We start from the raw sequence: 17,336 nt of genomic DNA on the forward strand, positions 1-17,336 counted from the left end.
TTAAACATTAATAGTCACTGTGGGAATTCTAATGTTGTTTAACATGAAACCACAACCGTATCGAAATGTACAAAGAGAAAAGAAAAGCCGCTTGGCCGTGTGAAGCATTATCTCCTTCCATCACATTTTACAGATGAATCCATGCACAGTTGATTGATAATCCAAAAAAATAACCCTTCCCCTATTGGCTTGCTGTGACAGATCTACCCACATGTTCTGAGCTGGTATATAATTGTCAGAGCTTCTGTTGTCCTGAGCAATAACATTTCACCCGGAATCAAGCAATCAGTAACTGCTGCCATTATGATCAGGATCGTAGGTGTGACTCTCCTGTTCATCGTTGTGACTCATCACATCTACAACAACGCAGGTAAAATCCTATCAGTATGCACAGAGCTTTGCCGTTCCTATTTTCCGTGCAGCTCTCTTAAAGTAACGCGCTCTGCTGCACTGTCGGGGTAAATTAGTGACTCTCCTTTGTCAATATGTGAACATGCAAAGAGGGCTTGATGGGTGACGGATTATTGTTGTTTTTTCCACTGTGCTCAGGTGTTTGTGCTGCAATGCACGTAAGCAAAGTGCAACTCCGCAAGTGCAGATGTGAAGGTGAGTGTTGGCTTGTTCCAGGTTAAAAAGTTACGCTAACTAGGTTAAAGGTGCAAATGTCACTCATGCAAATCATTCATGAAATCTAGTGACATATACAGGAAGAAGCGTTATCATCTTTATAGTCTCCCCATGGCTGAAAGAGGTGGTTATGAATTTTGGATCATATCCACTGTTGTATGGGGGGCAAGTAGCAATCTCCCCTCCCCCCATTTTTTTTTAAGTGTATGAATCTTAACCCCAAATAATTTTTCATTCTTCAACACATTCCACATTGTGCTGGTGTTGTGCAACTGAATGACTCTTAGTTGTACCTTATACTGCGCGAGGCGCGAAAATGACAGCGATGCCACTTGAAAACTAGCAGTGGCACTTGCGCTGTCATTTTTACACCCAGCAATAACATTTCATTAACAGCAAGTCTACCCTGGTCCATCTTTTCATCTTAAAGGAGTGTTTCAGTCCCAAGTGCAGGACCAACAGACTGAGAAACTCCATCGTCCCTCAGGCCATCAGACTGTACAGCTCTTCACTCGGGGGGAGGAGGAGTAATAGGAAGACAGGGGATGGGAAGGAGAGGAACAGTAGCAGCCATTAAGGCAGTAGCGAGCAGTATTTCTGCTATTTATATTTGTATTTACACTTTGCAAATTGTTTTTACTTCTACTTTTGATACTCTGTGTGCTGCTATACAATGCTACTGGAACCTCAGTTTCCCTGAGGGAGTCTTCCTAAGGGATTAATACAGTTCTACCTAATCTAATTTTAAAATGAGGTGCAGTTGAGTGGAGAGCTGGTGCAGCGCCATCATGAGGCAGAAGAAAGCAATTGTGCCACAGCCCAGCAAAAATCTGGCCTAAATTTGAGTGTGGTGTTTTTCTGGTATTTACACAGCGCAATGTGCAGACAGCATTCTGTTTGTACGCACATGAACGCGGGGACTTGTGCAATGCACTTTAGACTGCGCATTCCGCAAGTGCCACATTTTGTGCCAACCTGGCACACCTGGATTGATTTCTCACAAGGAGATCTTGCTTGCAAGCATTCGTTACTAAGTCCTCCTGAGCAGGCGCACCACTCTTCGCCCAACCAGCTAATAGCGGTGAGAAATGTGCATTTTTTTCGAGAGCCGCCTACGCTGTGACCACCCTCCCTTTTGTTGCAGTTTCTCCTGGGGGAAAACAACGGTGTCGTCGGCCGCTCCTTCCCAGTAACCCGGTGGAGCGACACCGTTTGATCAAATGCCTCTGCAGTCTGAGTAAGTGAACCAAAACTCTTCTTCAACAAGAAGCATTAATAACTGAAGAGGTTTATGAATTTTCATCTTTTTCTTGAATTTTCAGAGGTGCCGAAGCTGCAAGAGGCCTGTAAGTCGTGGCATCACAGTTTCCCCATCAGTCTGATCTGAATGATGCAAGAAGGTGAAGGGTGAATGATCTTGTATACAACGTCCATCGTCGCGCCACGTCACATCATATACTGCTTTTTCATATTAACTGAGATCCATTTATGCGTTATAATACTGTAAACTTTCACAAGTAATCCAAACATATTTCTTTTGTATATATTTGCGTACACTTTAAATGGATTCAACTCAAGCAAAGTAATTCTTTGGTTCTGTGTGGCCTCGACGTTTGAACAGTTTTGTCAAAAACCGCCGCTGTCCGAGTTAAACGTTGAGTTTGACCCTCGGCCGTTCCACCAATTTTAGTCCAAATCAGATCATAACTCTGATGTATTTTGTTCACAAACACACTCATGACCACACAATACCAAAAACAATATGCCTGCAGGTGCTTTAAAAAAAAAAAAAAAACAGAAGCATTGACATGAATACGTTGTCGTGGATGTCATGCTAACTAAGCTATTGCGATGTTCCAAAGCGAAAAAAAGATAAGCAGGTGCAATGGTTTGTAATCTCTGATTCCTCCTGTTTCTGTTGGCTCTGTAGAAACCAATAAAGGCATGTTTCCCTGTGTGCAGTCGTGTTGTATATTTTTGGTGCATGTGAAAATTTCCACCCACCATGAATGCCACCTGTTTGAGTCCGTGCCAGCAGCAGCCCCTATGAGAGAGAAAGCAGTTGCGTTTGATGAGGGTTGGACTGATTGCATATTTTTCATGTTTTATGCCATTTTGTAAGAATGATCTACATGGTTATTATGAAATAAATAAAATTCCTGAAAATAATTTTCTTCAAAGAGTATGCACAGTTTCTCCCAGAAGCCTCTCGATATTTTGATGGCTTCCCTCACTTGTCTCTTTCTTACTCAGTCACTCAGGAAAGTATTTTTTAACAATCCTCTCTCAGCGAGTGTAGTTTAAACTAATAGTTTACTGAAAGCCAGTGACAGCAAGGTGTCATGGGAACAATCCTGACTGGCAGTTTTGTATTTACACCAAAACACTCCAGCCAAGCAACAAACACAGACTAACGTGAAAGTCAAAACGAGAAGACAGGCGCAGTCAAACTCAGCAAAACTGAGCTAAATTCACGGAAATTCTTAGCAAGGCTACTGGCGAATCAACAAAAACGTTGACGGGTGAGTTTTCGGTCACAACTGGAAAGAGCTGGTAGGTGAGAGAAGATTCTGATCCATGGTACAAATGGTTTTAGGGATCTTGGCATCTTTTGAGTGAGCTATTCTTTTCCTGTGGTTGTTAGTGTTAGAGTTTAGTTCTGGATCATAGGTCGTTTGGTGCGACAGACAATAAGCTCTTTCCAGTTGGTGCAACTGTGTAAAGCTGCGGATTGTACTGGAGGCTGCACTCGGAACGTCAGGCTGCAGGCTTTGTGGCAAATGTGTTTTCAATGATGTCTTGTTGAGGAACGCATCTTTTACTATGTTAAAAATAAATATTCTTGATGGTCACTTGTGGCCATATGTAAGAGACCAATCCTATGGAAGCAAGCTGGGGAACTGTATCTGAAGGCCTAGCGATTGGGTTTGTCTGCGTTTACATCAAAAGACTGCAATAATATTCTGAGGTCAGCAAAAAGCATCAAGGTTCATTGATCAATATCAAAGACCAAGACCATGGTCAAAGATGTATGATCAGGATAAAAGTTCAGCAATGAGGATCTAAGGTCAGTGACGAGGATCAAAGATAAGAGATAAGGTTCAAAGTTCAGCAACCAGGATCGTTGGTAAGTAAACAGAAGCCCTACATAGGCCCTGAGGCCTGTTGGTCCCAGTGCTTATCATCGGACTCTGTATCATGAAGCAGATGAGAGTCTACCACTGCCCTTGGATGGGACAACATAGATTTTTTTGGCTTGTCCAAGGACACACACAGGTGACACAACAAGGAAATGAAACTCAGTGTCAGTGAGAAGGACTCAGATACAACAATCTTCAGGATCAAACTTCACCAGTCAGGAACTATGCTCAGGGATCAGGATCATAGCTCAGGACCTTGGTGAAAGATGTGTGATTAGGGTTAAAGTTCAGGATCAAAGACAAGTAATCACAAACAAAAGTCAGTAATCGCAGTCCAACGTAAGCTATCACGATGAAGGTCGTGATCAGGATTAAAGGTAAGTGGTCAGGATAAATATAATGATATAAATCTGCGGGCAAATTATATTTTTGGACAGATACCCTTCTTTTTATTATTGGAATGTTTGACTATTTCTAATTTGACCTTTTGCTGTCTGTTTGATGAAAACAGGACAAAACAAACAAACAACAAAAAGACATAATAATGTCACATATTTGCAAGTGAGGTTCAGAAAATAGACAAATTGTGAAAAGCAAAAATATGGTTCTGCCGCAATATCTCATTATTACAGCATTTTTCTTTTTCCTTTGACGCACCATCACACTATGATGGATGATGGCTCAGGCATGTTCAGACAGATCCAGGTGGTCCAGGTCCAGCCGGAGAGCAGGGTTCAGGAGGTAGGGCAATGGAGCACAGGCCTGTGTGAGTGTTGGAAAGACATGGGTGACTGTAAGTGTCCAAAGAGAAACAAAAATAAGAATACAACAGATAATAATAGCATTAGCTAGCTAACGGTTAGCTGCGTTTTTGTGTGTGCAGGTTGTTTTGCTCTGTGCTGCCTCCCGGTGTTCACCTGTAAGGTGACCAATGCAGTTGGCGCGTGTCCCTGCCTGCCTCTGCTGGACTGTATTGGCTGTGTCCCCCCAGCATCTCTCGCCATGAGGGCTTCCGTCAGGGAGCGATACGGTATACAGCTAAGAGATTTTCCGTCGCAGTACATTTTGCATTCAGTATGGATGGGTATTGTTCAGATTATAACAATACCAGCTGATATGATACTTGCAGTGTCGGACACAGTTCAGCAATTAGCTAACAGCTAATTAGCCAAGCTCACGTTTCTGTTAGCGGATTCGTTCTTAAGCTAATTTTGAAAACCACTAGCGAACCAATTAACGTCTACTAAATTTGTTCTACTACCTTTAAGTCAGCTCACTTTTTATGTTTTTAAATAAAGTTTAACGCTCAAAAACATTTGTAAATCTTACATGTGATTTGGGGAGGTGATGGTCTAGTGGCTAAGGTGTTGGGCTTGAGTCCAGAAGATCATGGGTTCAAATCCCCACCTGACTGGAAAATCACTAAGGGCCCTTGGGCAAGGCCTTTAATCCCCTATTGCTCCCGGTGTGTAGTGAGCGCCTTGTATGGCATCACCCTGACATCGGAATGAATGTGAGGCATAATTGTAAAGCACTTTGAGCGTCTGATTCAGATGGAAAAGCTCTATATAAATGCAGTCCATTTACCATTTACATTTGGGCCTTTTGAAGCCTATATACTAATTATTAACATTATTATTTACAGTTGGTGGATGAGCCGTTATCAAGGCTAGCTTTTAGATTAGCTACGCCCACCATTGGATACTAATACATATCAAAACACTAGTTTAAGAAGGGAACTGTTAATTTGTTCCTTTATTTAAAATGAAGCCATCTCTGCCTAAAAATACCATCTTAAAAATGTTAACTGTCAGAAAAGCTTACCATAGTCGCAAAAGTGGCAGCCATTGAAAAAAATAAGTGAAGAGCTGGCCATAAAGTGTGCATTTATTAGTATTATTTTCAAATAAAATCACTTTCTTTATTAAAAGAAGGAAGAAGATTTGGTCTTTATACATTCTTTTCCCGAAAGGAGGGTTGTCTTATAATCAGGGTCATTTAATTATTGAAAAATGTGAGACTTTTTGTTCTGAGCAGTTGTTACGATGTGGAGTGACGTGTCTGATGGGTTTGATTTTCAGTCTAGAGATGCCTTGCGAGACGGTTAAAATAAGAAAGTGTTATGACCCCGAGGTACTTTGTTTATATTTTAAGAATACCAAATCAGATTGGTCAAAGTAGTAAATAATTCACTGAGTCTACCAATACGTTTGCAGATAAACAAGACAACTTTAGTGCCTTTGAGGTACACCCTGCCACCCACCCGCTGCACCACCACTGCCTGCATGACCCCAGATTATCAGGACAGACATCAGGACTCAGTCACTGATCAGCGCGTTTAGCGAACACAAAGAAAACAGTGCGTGCATGCAAGGCCCGTGTTTGGAGTTTTGTTCTGGGAATAAATTCGGGCGGTCGTTTTTTGCACCTGCAAAGAAAAGCCGAGATAAGGCCGTTGGTAGGAGTGGTTGGAGGCCAGGCAGCCAGGAGCTGGAGCGCTGCCATCAGAGAAGGAGGTGGTTGGTATGTTAATTCTCTGGAGGTGGAGTGGGCTGTGGATCGCTGTCAATACTGCCCAGCACGAGCTGCAAAGGTGCCAGAAGCTCTTATGAAAAACAGGCCCCAGCATGTAGGATGGTGGTAACGTAAGGTAACTGTTTCCCATAAAGCTTGGAGACTGGCATTTAAAAAACAAAACAAAATAATATTTAAAAACAGCATGGCCAACAAAATCAGATTTGAAATTACATTATGCATCTTTTATATTAATGCAAATATTTTTGTGTTAAATCCATTGTATTATATTGTACATACATATACATTTGTATCAATTTATGTGGTTGGAACAACAGAAAAATTGAGAAAGTTGAATTCCAATCTGACGGACTGTAATGATGTTTGGGGGTGAAGTGATAATATTAGTTGTCACCCTCCCACATTGAACTCACACGGGAGGCAACACAGGAGAGTGTGAGCTGCTTCCAGAGCCGAGTGTGTTGACGAACACAGACGAGAGCAAAGCAAGTCACAGATCATTGATTTATCTTTATATTAAAAAAATAATTATTACTCAAGCACATACACTTATTTTATATGCAAATTTCAAGTTGGAAGTTTATTGTTTTGTTTGTTTGTTTTTTCCTTTGTAGTTAACTGATTATGAAAAAGAACCAGGTGATACTGGAAAAAAGAAGAAAAAAAAGATAATGAATTTAGAAGCTGGCCTCAATTCAAACTCCTCTGAGATTCACTGGTTTAGAATATCTGGTGAAAAATGGATTAAAATCTGATCAAATTTGTTCAAGTTATCATGGCCACAACCATCAATACTGTGTTCAGTAGAGTAGGCGGTCCTTAGCAGGTCTTGGTGAGAGCTGATTACTTTCAAATTCAAACTCATCCCAGATGCACTCATTTGGGGTATCGAGTTCAAATTTGCTGTAAATCAGATCAAGTTTGTTCAAGTTATCGCGGACAAAAGTATCAACATTATGCTCAGCAAATTGGATGGTGATTAGAGGGTCTCAGTAGAATCATGCTCAAATCTGACCTCATCTGAGATGCATTCATCTGGAATGTCCAGTTAAAATTTGGTGGTAATGTCATGTATCTTATTCAAGTTATCACAGGTGCAAGAATCAATATTCTTTTCATTAAAGTGGGCGGTCATTAAAGGGTCATGGTAACATTCGAGCATCCTCCAATTCGACGTCATCTGAGATAGAATCATGAAGAATATCTAGATCAAACTTTGTGAAAATCAGACATTCGTTCAAGTTATGACGGGCATGATAGCCAATACGATGTTTCGTAAAGTGGGCGGTCCTTTAAGGGTTTTGGTGGAACCTGATCATTACCAAATTCGATCCCATCTGAGATGCTCTCAATTTTGGTGAAAATCTGACACACTTTGTTCAAGAAAGTGTTACTGACAGACACACACACACACACGCACACACACTGACTGAAAGCATTTCTGCATCCCCCCTTGGCCTTGCAGGAGGGGCGGATGGTAAAAAAAAAAAAATATTCAAAATAACTTTAAAGGCAACCTTTTGCTGCTGGGCTATTTCCAAGTAAACTCATGTCATTGGCAATCCAGGGAATGAGCTGCAACATTACATATCATCAAAAAATGTCTCTTTGTTTTTGCACCTGAATGCAAATGCTGACCTTTTGTTCAAGCCTCCCACCTATGTTTGGCCTCTTCCAGGGCAGCGTGTGGAGCGACTGCCTGTATGGATGCTGCTGCTATCCTCTATCTTGGCTCCAGATCTCCAGAGAGCTGAAGAGAAGAGCTGCAGCCCACGCCTCCTCCGCAGTCACATACACTGCTCTCACCTCCCTGCAGGGGGCGCACTTGGTTTAAACATTAACCATCTTTTGTTTCTTTTATGCTGTTTTTAACTTGACTTCTGTAGTTATATGTTATATATAGTTATAAGCTACTGATATCTTTCACACCACATCATTTCCAGATCATCATTTCTGAATAAATAAATGAAAATAATCCAAAAATGTGACAAACTGATGGGAGTACTGATGAAATCACCGTACTAGAATTCGACAACCTTTGTGTGTTTGTGGGAAAACGTCCACCAGATTTGCTGTATGTATGTAGATCGATCTCGGAATTGTCCTTAAGGGGATTATTTTGGCAAAGGTGAAGGTCATTGGGGTCAAAGCTCAAAATCATGATTGTTCACTCTAAATTTGGCATGATTTTGTCAGAGGGTTCTGTAATAGCCAACATCGAATTCACCAAACATCAGTCTTTGGATCAAACTTGGCACACATTGGAAATCACAAAAAAGAGTCCTAAAAATATAATTCTTACTCTGGAATTTGGCCTCAGATATGCCCAGATTTGCTCCTAGAATGTCCTGTTTTATAAAATTAGGCAGCCCCCCTCCACACCTTCTCCACATAACACCGTAGGTGGCATCATGGCCCTTTGGACCATTCCAGCTTTTTCCAGCACGGCTCTGTTGGCACTCCTGAAGTAGTCAGGGAAAAAAAAAGTCTCTTGTTTATTCCTGTTTAAAATGCGTGTCATGCCACAAGACGGAACTTTGTTTAGAATACAAAACTGTTGAGCATCTTCTGGGTTTGCCAGCTCACTGGGACTATAATGAGGGGAGCCACCTAACTAGGACCTAAAACTAATGTGGGTAACTGCAACGCAAAATTCAACCCAAAAATCAGACCCAATACTGGGATCATAATGCCCAGAGCTCATACAAAATATTTGGAATCAATAACTAACCAGTAAGTTAGGTTTGGTGCAGCAGGTCAGTGGAGAACATTTCAAATACATTTCATAGCAATTACAGCTAGAGATCTGTGATCAAGCTCACAAAATAATCAAATGAAACCTTGTCTTGTATTTGGAACTGGAAGAGGACTCTTTAGTTACTCTACTAGACCAGTGTTGCCATACATGCTGTTAAAATTTATTTTTCCTCTAAGACCTCTGCATCATTATCTGGATCTAGACCAAAGCACACCCACAGATCAGCAATCAAGGAAATCCTGAACACTCACCTTTGATCCTGACTGTAACCTCAATCCTGAACTTTCATTGTGATTGCTGACCTGTGATCCTGATCTTTGTTATAGGTAACTCTGATTTATCCTGATCACTGATCCACATCACTTATCTTAGAGCCTGGCCTGTCAATCCAATCAATCAATCAATCAAACTTTATTTACAGAGCACAAAGTGCTTTACATCATTAATCAAACTCATATAGAGACACCCCTACACATTCACACAAACACACACACACACACACACACACACACACCTGAAAACACACCCACTTAAAAGTTTGCTTAAAAAGGTAGGTCTTGACTTCAGTCTTCAAAATGTCAACACTCTCCTAATAGCTGAAGTTACATCCTGATCTTTGATCCGGATCACTCATCTTTGATTTTAACATTTGATTCTGATTCCTTAAGTAAGCTCCTGATTGCTGAGTGCCTGGATCCAAAACTTGCAATCAACGGCTGGATCTCTGGTCTCAAACTGTGATCCTTATTGCAAACCTTTGATCCTGATCACTACTTTTTGAGCTCGAACTGTGATCCTGATGACTGCACTTACATCCTGATCTTTGATTGGAACTGTGATCTGATTACTGACCTTTCACCCCGATCCCTCAACTTTGATCTTAATATTTGATTCTGATTTCTGAACTAAGAACCTGATTGCTGAGTGGTTTGATCTTGTAATCAAAATCAGAGGAACTAGGATCAAATAAGAAAATCAGAGAAACCAGATCAAAAAACTACAATGTAAGATCAAACGAATGTGGACCAAAGACCTCGATGCTAGATCTTTGATCCAGAACTGTGATCCTGATCACTGACCTTTAATCCTTATCACACATTAAGATTAGGATCAACCCATTCTTTCATTCTAATTGCTGTATGCCTTGATCTTGTAGTAAGATCAAAGGAAGCAGGAACAGGGGCTTAAAAAAATTCACGGATCCAAAAATTTGAGGGTCCAACCGATACACACACAAAATTTTAGAAATGAAAGCCTCCTTGCTGTAGCACTGACACTGAACAGGCCCCGATGTTTTCCGGACATGCATACAAGGAAACTCAATAGTTGAACCTGGTTTGTGTGAAATTTTTTGGAGGATGTGTTTTGAGCGAGTGTAAACAGCTGTCACTAAGTGACAGCTTTCATGGCACGTACACTATCACGGCATCAGTTATTAGGAGTCAAACAATTGGAGGAAGGAAAGAACAAGCGGCTGTTTGGGACTTTTGTATTCAACGTTGTACTGATACAATAACTTGAGAATGATTCCCTTGAGGGGAAAAAAGTAATAAGGAATTTAATTTTCAGTCAGTTCTTATTTGAGGGATCGACTTAGCAACACATGTATCTGTCAACTGCTTCTGATGGCTGTTGGTTCAAAACACAACAGCATCTGTGGCTGGAGATGATTTAAAAGTTAAGAGAGGTTCACTGTCTGTAGATCTGCAGGAGTTTTCATTACTCATCCCGTCTACTGTCCACAAACTGACTTTCTGTGCCCTAAAACTACAACGTACTACTTTCTGATGTTAAATTCCCTGCTGCCTTGTTAAACCTTTTCCATGAGGCACATTAGGAGGCACATAAGTTCAAAGTGTTCCCACAGTTCCTGCAGGAGGGTCTGTGACATTCTTGATGAATTTTTGTTGCCGTTTGTTGACCGTTGTTGCAAACACATGAGAATCGATTTGGCACGAGTGTTCGCTCAGGTTTGCGCAGAATAAGTCCACAGAGGCAGAGGAGAGGAGGGAAAGGCTGCTGCTCGCTGATATGACTGCTGAACAGCGACTCCTCCTGTTATTCTAATCACAAAGGGTCCCTTTATTTTATTTTTTTTATTTTTATTTTTTTTGCTGTGACCTTGCTACTTCCTCCTTCCGTCTTTCCCCACCACTCCCGTCTCATGCACTTTGAACATGGTCCAGCTTGGAATTTTCCTAATTCTCTCTCTTGTGTTTAAAAAATAAAAATCTAATACTGCATTTCTCGTTTGTCAGGTGATTAGTGTTTCATAGAAACAGCAATTCTGTCCCCAAACACTGGTCCCATATTTTGACCTTAGTCTGTGACCTTGACTTTTAACCAAGTTTTCTCAAAATTAAATCACTTTGTCCTTGACTGACCCTTGTCTGACTTTTAAGAACAAATTCCATATAAAATAGCGTGGATTAATTCAGATATAAATAAAGTGTAGTTTTCTAACAAGATGCATCCACAAGTGCATTGATATAAAAGAGAAACAAATAAACTTGGTAGGATAGATTTGACATTTATCAACCCCTTAAAAACATGCTGACCAAAATCATGAAAGCACAAATGGACATACAAACATCATTGGTGTTATTTTTAAAACTTTTCTTAATGAGATACATTTCTAATCGTGTTTTTTGCCTCTCACCATAAAGATCTTTCTGACCAAGTTCTGTTAAAATTGATTAATTTTTGAGTAACAAGTCCTACCTACATAATCTGATTGAAAATAACCAGACAGCTTTAGTCAATACTCTTTGGTGCCCCCTCACGTCATAGAGGGGACATTGCAAGCATCAGATCTCTTGCATTAATGTGACAGGCACAGAAATGGGTCTTTTTCTGAGATAACATGAAAATGTTGCTGTTTTAGGCAGTGTCAGTACTATTTAAGATCTGTGCGCACATTGTAAGGTAAATGATAAAACCATTTTGCTGTATTCTAACATGCTTTCAACTATAAACATTAATTTCAACTGGACTTTGGCTGGGCAGCATGGGGCCTTTATCTGTAAGCTGTGCAGAAACACTGTCATCGACTTTGTTCGTGGCACACAGGACCTGTGAGCTCCAGCTGCACATCTGAGTTTTGACCAAAGGAGAACCCGGTAGGCCATTTAATGCATTTAAACTGGATTAAACTAAACAACTAGTCCACCTCCCAATGGACTATTTGCAGAAACAAAAATAAACATGCAATAAAAAAAATGCCAAAATGTTACTGATTGCTGTATATTCAAAATTTTTAAGGTTAGGTTGGGTTTTAGGAAATGGTAATAGACTCTCTTCCAATTTTCGAACATTTCTATGGACTAAATAATTATTCAGGTAATCACCATAAATTAAGATTCTGCAGAGTAATAATAATGAATAACTGATACTGTTAAAAGCCATTCAATATGTGATCATATCATGCAAAAACTACTTTATGGACTTGTCGATTTTTGTTGATCTTTAACATTACAAGATTACACCATTATCCCATAAATGCACAGGTGTGTTGCCAAACTTGATTACCCCAACGGGGTGATTATGTCTGCATTTAACATATTGGCTATAGCTAAGAATGTATGTAAAATTAGTGAAGCAGAAAATAGAATATTTACAGAGGAATCTTTCAAATGGTGAAACAAACACCAAATTTGGCCAAAATACTCCTTCGACATTACTGTTTTGTAAAAGCACGTTAGCCACCTAAATATTCCATAGGCAGCCAGGTAGGGTTCAATTGAAGAATTACACAGGTTTCAAAATTTAAAAATGCTCCAATCATATTGAAAACTATACCATAATTATTTGTCTGATCACAAAGATTCCAAAAAAGTATAGTTTGGACTATCTGTAATTGAATATTATGGAGTTATGGGGTAAAACAGCAAGAATGGTAACAAACATCAGTTTCAGTTTGTACAGAGGTCAAAAGATAAAGGTGGAGCAAATTATTGGTTGTGCTAATAGGATTAATAAATGGAATAGTTTTGACTGTGATGAATGTTTGGTCTCCAAAGTAAAGGTCAAACAAGATCAATGTCCAATGGATTCTGACATGTGACATATCTTAACCCATAACATGATAACTAAGCGTGACACATGATGCAAAGTATTCCATTTTAAAACCCGATTAACTCAACCAATAATTTGCATCACTTTTTACCAAAATTGGAGCAACTTTAACTTTTGACCCCTGTACAAACTGAAATTGACCTTTGTCACCATTCTTGCTTTTTTAACCCCATAACCCCATAACATTCAGTCACAGATAGTCCAAACTATACCTTTTTGGAATCTTTGCGATCAGTCAAATAATGCGGTATAGTTTTCAATATGACTAGAGCATTTTTAAATTTTGACCCTTGTGTAATTCTTAGGGTTTTAAAAAGAAATAGTTTGCACCATGTGTCATGCTTAGTTGTCATGTTACAGGGTAACATATGTCACATGCCATAGAATCCAATGGACGTCGACATTGTTTGACCTTTACCTTACAGACCAAGCATTCAACACAGTCAAAACTATTCAATTTGTTAATCCTATCAACGCAACCAATAATTTGCACCACTTTTTTACCAAAATTGGAGAAACTTTAACTTTTGACCCCTGTACAAACTGAAATTGACCTTTGTCACCATTCGTGTGGTTTTTACCCCATAACTCCAGAACATTCAGTCATAGATAGTCCAAACTATACCCTTTTGGAATCTTTATGATCAGACAAATAATGTGGTATAGTTTTCAATATGACTGGAGCATTTTTAAATTTTGACCCTTGTGTAATTCTTCAATTGACCCCTACCTGACCACCTATTGAAAAATTAGGTCGCTAATGTGCTTTTACAAAACAATAATGTCTAAGGAGTATGTGTACCAGTTTTTGGTGCTTGTTTCCAAAAATGAACAATTGTTACAGTTATCTGCTCCACTAAATTGTAACATGCAAATGTACAGAACTAAATATTCTAAAGACGTTGGGATAGCTTGCAACCAGTTTAAGATGCAATTAGTTTGAGATGATGGAACAAGAAAATTTCCAAAGAGCTCAGTAGTCATGACCATGATAAAGCATGCAGGCGCCTCATTGTTGAGGTCCCAAGCAACTGGAGAAGGCCAAGGGAATGCCCACCTTTTTCCTGGCTGCAGTAAATACACGATTACTTTCAAGAGGTGGGGATGGACTAGTTGTCTGTCCAAGTGGATGTCATCCAGAAATCAGTGCATTTCCGTAATGTGGTGAACGTGGTGATCTACCAGCACAGTATGTCCCCAGACCTGACAGTTACCACCTTAAGGGCTATTTCCATACCCAGGCTTTGGGTACAGAGATAACACCCCAATTTGTCTGTGTTATGCTAATGAGAAATATTTAAAATTGCCAGTCTGATTGGCTACAAGGCTCTGCAATATCTGATTTGCCCTACCTCATCATGCTGCGCCTCATGACATGTGCTTCAATATCTAGTAAATTCCCAAAGCTCAGGAACAACATACCAACGTAGACTCTGTAATTTGGACCCACGATGACCTCTGGCTTAACATGCTATCTGTTGTTTTTTTCCTTCTCCTAGATGATGCAACGGCTCTTCCCTGTATTCATGACAACACTCTTCTTCATGATGCACAAGCCGGATGCTTGTAATGGCAGCAAGATTCTGGTGGTACCCCTTGACGGCAGCCACTGGATCAACATGGAGGTGATTCTCCGAGAGCTACACTCCAGAGGCCACAATATCACAGTACTGCACTCTGCCAACAGCTGGTACATCCCAGGTAATTCTTCCATTTACACATCTGTTCATGTGCACATGCTGGAGGATGAGGTCGATAAGAACTTTTACAATGAAATGCTGCTCAACGTTATGGAATGCCGCAAATTGCCGGGTTTTATGCACTCCTTCTGCCAGCAGCACTTGATCACATCCATGTTCTCGGTGGGCCACAACATTATTGCCAGAGCATTGGCCACAATGATGGATGACCCAGTTTTTATGAAGAGGCTCCAGGATGCCAAGTTTGAAGTGATGTTAACTGACCCAGGAATACCTATAGGAGTCCTTCTGGGTGCCTTTCTCCAGCTTCCAATGGTTTTTAATGTGCGATGGCTTAATACCGGAGAGTGCCATTCCACTATAGCACCTTCACCTCTGTCCTATGTCCCAGTGTCGGGCACTGAGCTTCATGATAAGATGACTTTTCTGGAAAGGCTCAGGAACTCCTTACATTATCTTCATAGTGTTGTTGAACAATATTTTATCATTAACCCCCCCTATTCAGATCTGCTCAGGCGGCATTTCCCTGCTGGCACGGACTTGCTCTCCCTGCAGCGTAATGCCGCTATATGGCTAGTGAGGTCAGATTTCGTCTTTGAGTTTCCACGACCCACCATGCCCAATGTGGTCTACATCGGGGGGTTCCAGTGTAAACCAGCCCTCCCTCTTTCTACTGAGCTGGAAGCCTTTGTACAGAGCTCCGGAGAACACGGGGTGGTCATCATGTCTCTGGGGACACTTGTATCCGCCCTGCCACATGAAGTGATGAACGCCATCGCAGCTGCTTTCGCTATGCTCCCTCAGAAGGTGGTGTGGAGGTTTGAGGGTCCACCACCTCCAACTTTAGGGAGCAACACTCTGCTTGTGAAGTGGTTGCCTCAGAACGACCTCTTGGGACACCCTAAAACGCGAGCATTCGTAACACATGGAGGCACCAACAGCGTCTATGAGGCCATCTACCATGGTGTTCCTGTTCTGGGGTTGCCACTCCTTTTTGACCAGTTCGACAACCTGCTCCGCCTGAAGGTCCGCGGTGCAGCCTGTTTGGTGGAGGCCAAATCACTCACCAAGCAAGAATTCCTGGAAGCTATGAAGGAAATCCTGGAGACACCTTTCTACCGCAACAACATGCAACATCTCTCAAAGCTCCACAGGGACCAGCCAATATCTCCTATGGACGCAGCCATCTTTTGGATCGAGTATGTTATCCAGAACAAAGGAGCAGCCCATCTGTGCTCGGCAGCTTTTAGCCTGCCTTGGTACTCCTACCACAGCCTAGATGTGGCTGTTTTTGTCTTGGCCCTTATTGGTACCTCTGTTTGTATTATAGTTTCAATGTGTTGGTGTCTCTGCTGTCAGAAGTACAATAGAAAAATTAAATCAGAATAAATTATTTGGACACAACTCCTGCCTTAGCGTTTTCTGAGGTTTCTGGAAAGATGCTGCTTCATGTTTTAATGAATTAATGGCTTTGAGATCCAGATTCATGATCTGAGATGAAGATGTTGAAACACATCAACACATTTAAAACTATACTATAGTCTTGGATTTTTGAGGAGGGAAAAGCAGGAAAAAAATCTCATGAAACTCTGAATGTATTTATTACTTGCATGTTTATTAAAGTTACGACAAACATTGCAGCATTTTACTTAGCATGCATATAATTATCATATCATTACTTATAATTCTTTACTATCGGTGGACAAGTGAAGACCGCTAAATTGGCTTCAAGACTTATTCAAGATGCCGTCCAAAAATAGCTGCCAAAATATATACATACTATTATGAATTTTATTGCTTGTTACTGTGATGTATGTTAGGAACATTTTAATGGAAATTTTTCATTCGGTGGCCATTTTGGACGCCATTTTGAATTTAAATGTCATGAAGGGAATTTTTTTATATATACGTGTATTTACTGTGATGTAAAATTTTCTTTTCATAGAATCTTTTCCAAAAGTAATTTATATGCTGTTTTAATGGATTTCTTTTTCCAAACTATATGCATATGAATAAAAAAGACATTGAAGGTGGCATCTATTTATTATTTTTGGTAATGCTGATGAATGTGTTTTGAGTTTGTCAAAGGAGCCTAAAATTTGGTTTGGTTTAGGGTGGGGGGGGGGGGGGGGGTCACAGGGGGGTGATCCTAGTTTCCCTACTGTGTAATACCTGAAATTTTTTAAATTTTGGGGGCTGAGGGGAATCAAAACTAACCACGACTTACAACCATGATTTTGCAGTATTTGGTAATATTGGCAGAAAGCACAAAAAATAGTACTTCCTCGTTAAAAATGCTTTGTTTCTACATTTTTCTTCTATGCATCTGTTATTTCACACTTATGTTACAGTTTAACCCTGCAGTCAGTCAGTACACCCTATGAACTGTGTGCCTTCACACTATAGTATCAACTGTGTAGAATGATGCCAACTGACCTGTTGTATTTTGCACTGCAGGAGAGAATATTTTTGTTTACGGTGCAACGCTGTGACCTTTCACGG

At 40.4% G+C, this 17,336-nt stretch overlaps 2 protein-coding genes across 2 annotated transcripts; both read left to right on the forward strand.

Annotated features, from left to right (window-relative positions):
- The first annotated feature begins 3,044 nt into the window (after window positions 1–3,044).
- ugt5g1 (UDP glucuronosyltransferase 5 family, polypeptide G1) lies at window positions 3,045–16,997 on the forward strand. The gene is made up of 2 exons (XM_034164432.1): window positions 3,045–3,149; window positions 14,634–16,997. The coding sequence occupies exon 2, from the start codon at window positions 14,634–14,636 to the stop codon at window positions 16,221–16,223; it is 1,590 nt and encodes a 529-aa protein (XP_034020323.1). The 5' UTR covers window positions 3,045–3,149; the 3' UTR covers window positions 16,224–16,997.
- Window positions 4,427–11,358, forward strand: LOC117505410 (cornifelin homolog B-like). Its single transcript, XM_034165055.1, has 3 exons — window positions 4,427–4,560; window positions 4,651–4,841; window positions 7,981–11,358. Exons 1-3 carry the CDS (start codon window positions 4,434–4,436, stop codon window positions 8,134–8,136), a joined length of 474 nt encoding a protein of 157 aa, XP_034020946.1. The 5' UTR covers window positions 4,427–4,433; the 3' UTR covers window positions 8,137–11,358.
- Window positions 16,998–17,336: the final 339 nt, after the last annotated feature.

This window comes from Thalassophryne amazonica, chromosome 23 (genome assembly GCF_902500255.1).
Source record: "Thalassophryne amazonica chromosome 23, fThaAma1.1, whole genome shotgun sequence".
Taxonomy (NCBI): domain Eukaryota; kingdom Metazoa; phylum Chordata; class Actinopteri; order Batrachoidiformes; family Batrachoididae; genus Thalassophryne; species Thalassophryne amazonica.

Excerpts from the sequence above, each read along its gene's own strand:
- LOC117505410 (XM_034165055.1), top strand. The coding sequence starts at position 4,434 with ATGATGGATGATGGCTCAGGCATGTTCAGACAGATCCAGGTGGTCCAG. Across the intron at positions 4,561-4,650 it reads TTGGAAAGACATGGGTGACT|GTTGTTTTGCTCTGTGCTGC; the intron begins GTAAGTGTCCAA and ends TTGTGTGTGCAG. Across the intron at positions 4,842-7,980 it reads CGCAGTACATTTTGCATTCA|GGCAGCGTGTGGAGCGACTG; the intron begins GTATGGATGGGT and ends GGCCTCTTCCAG.
- ugt5g1 (XM_034164432.1), top strand. The coding sequence starts at position 14,634 with ATGATGCAACGGCTCTTCCCTGTATTCATGACAACACTCTTCTTCATG.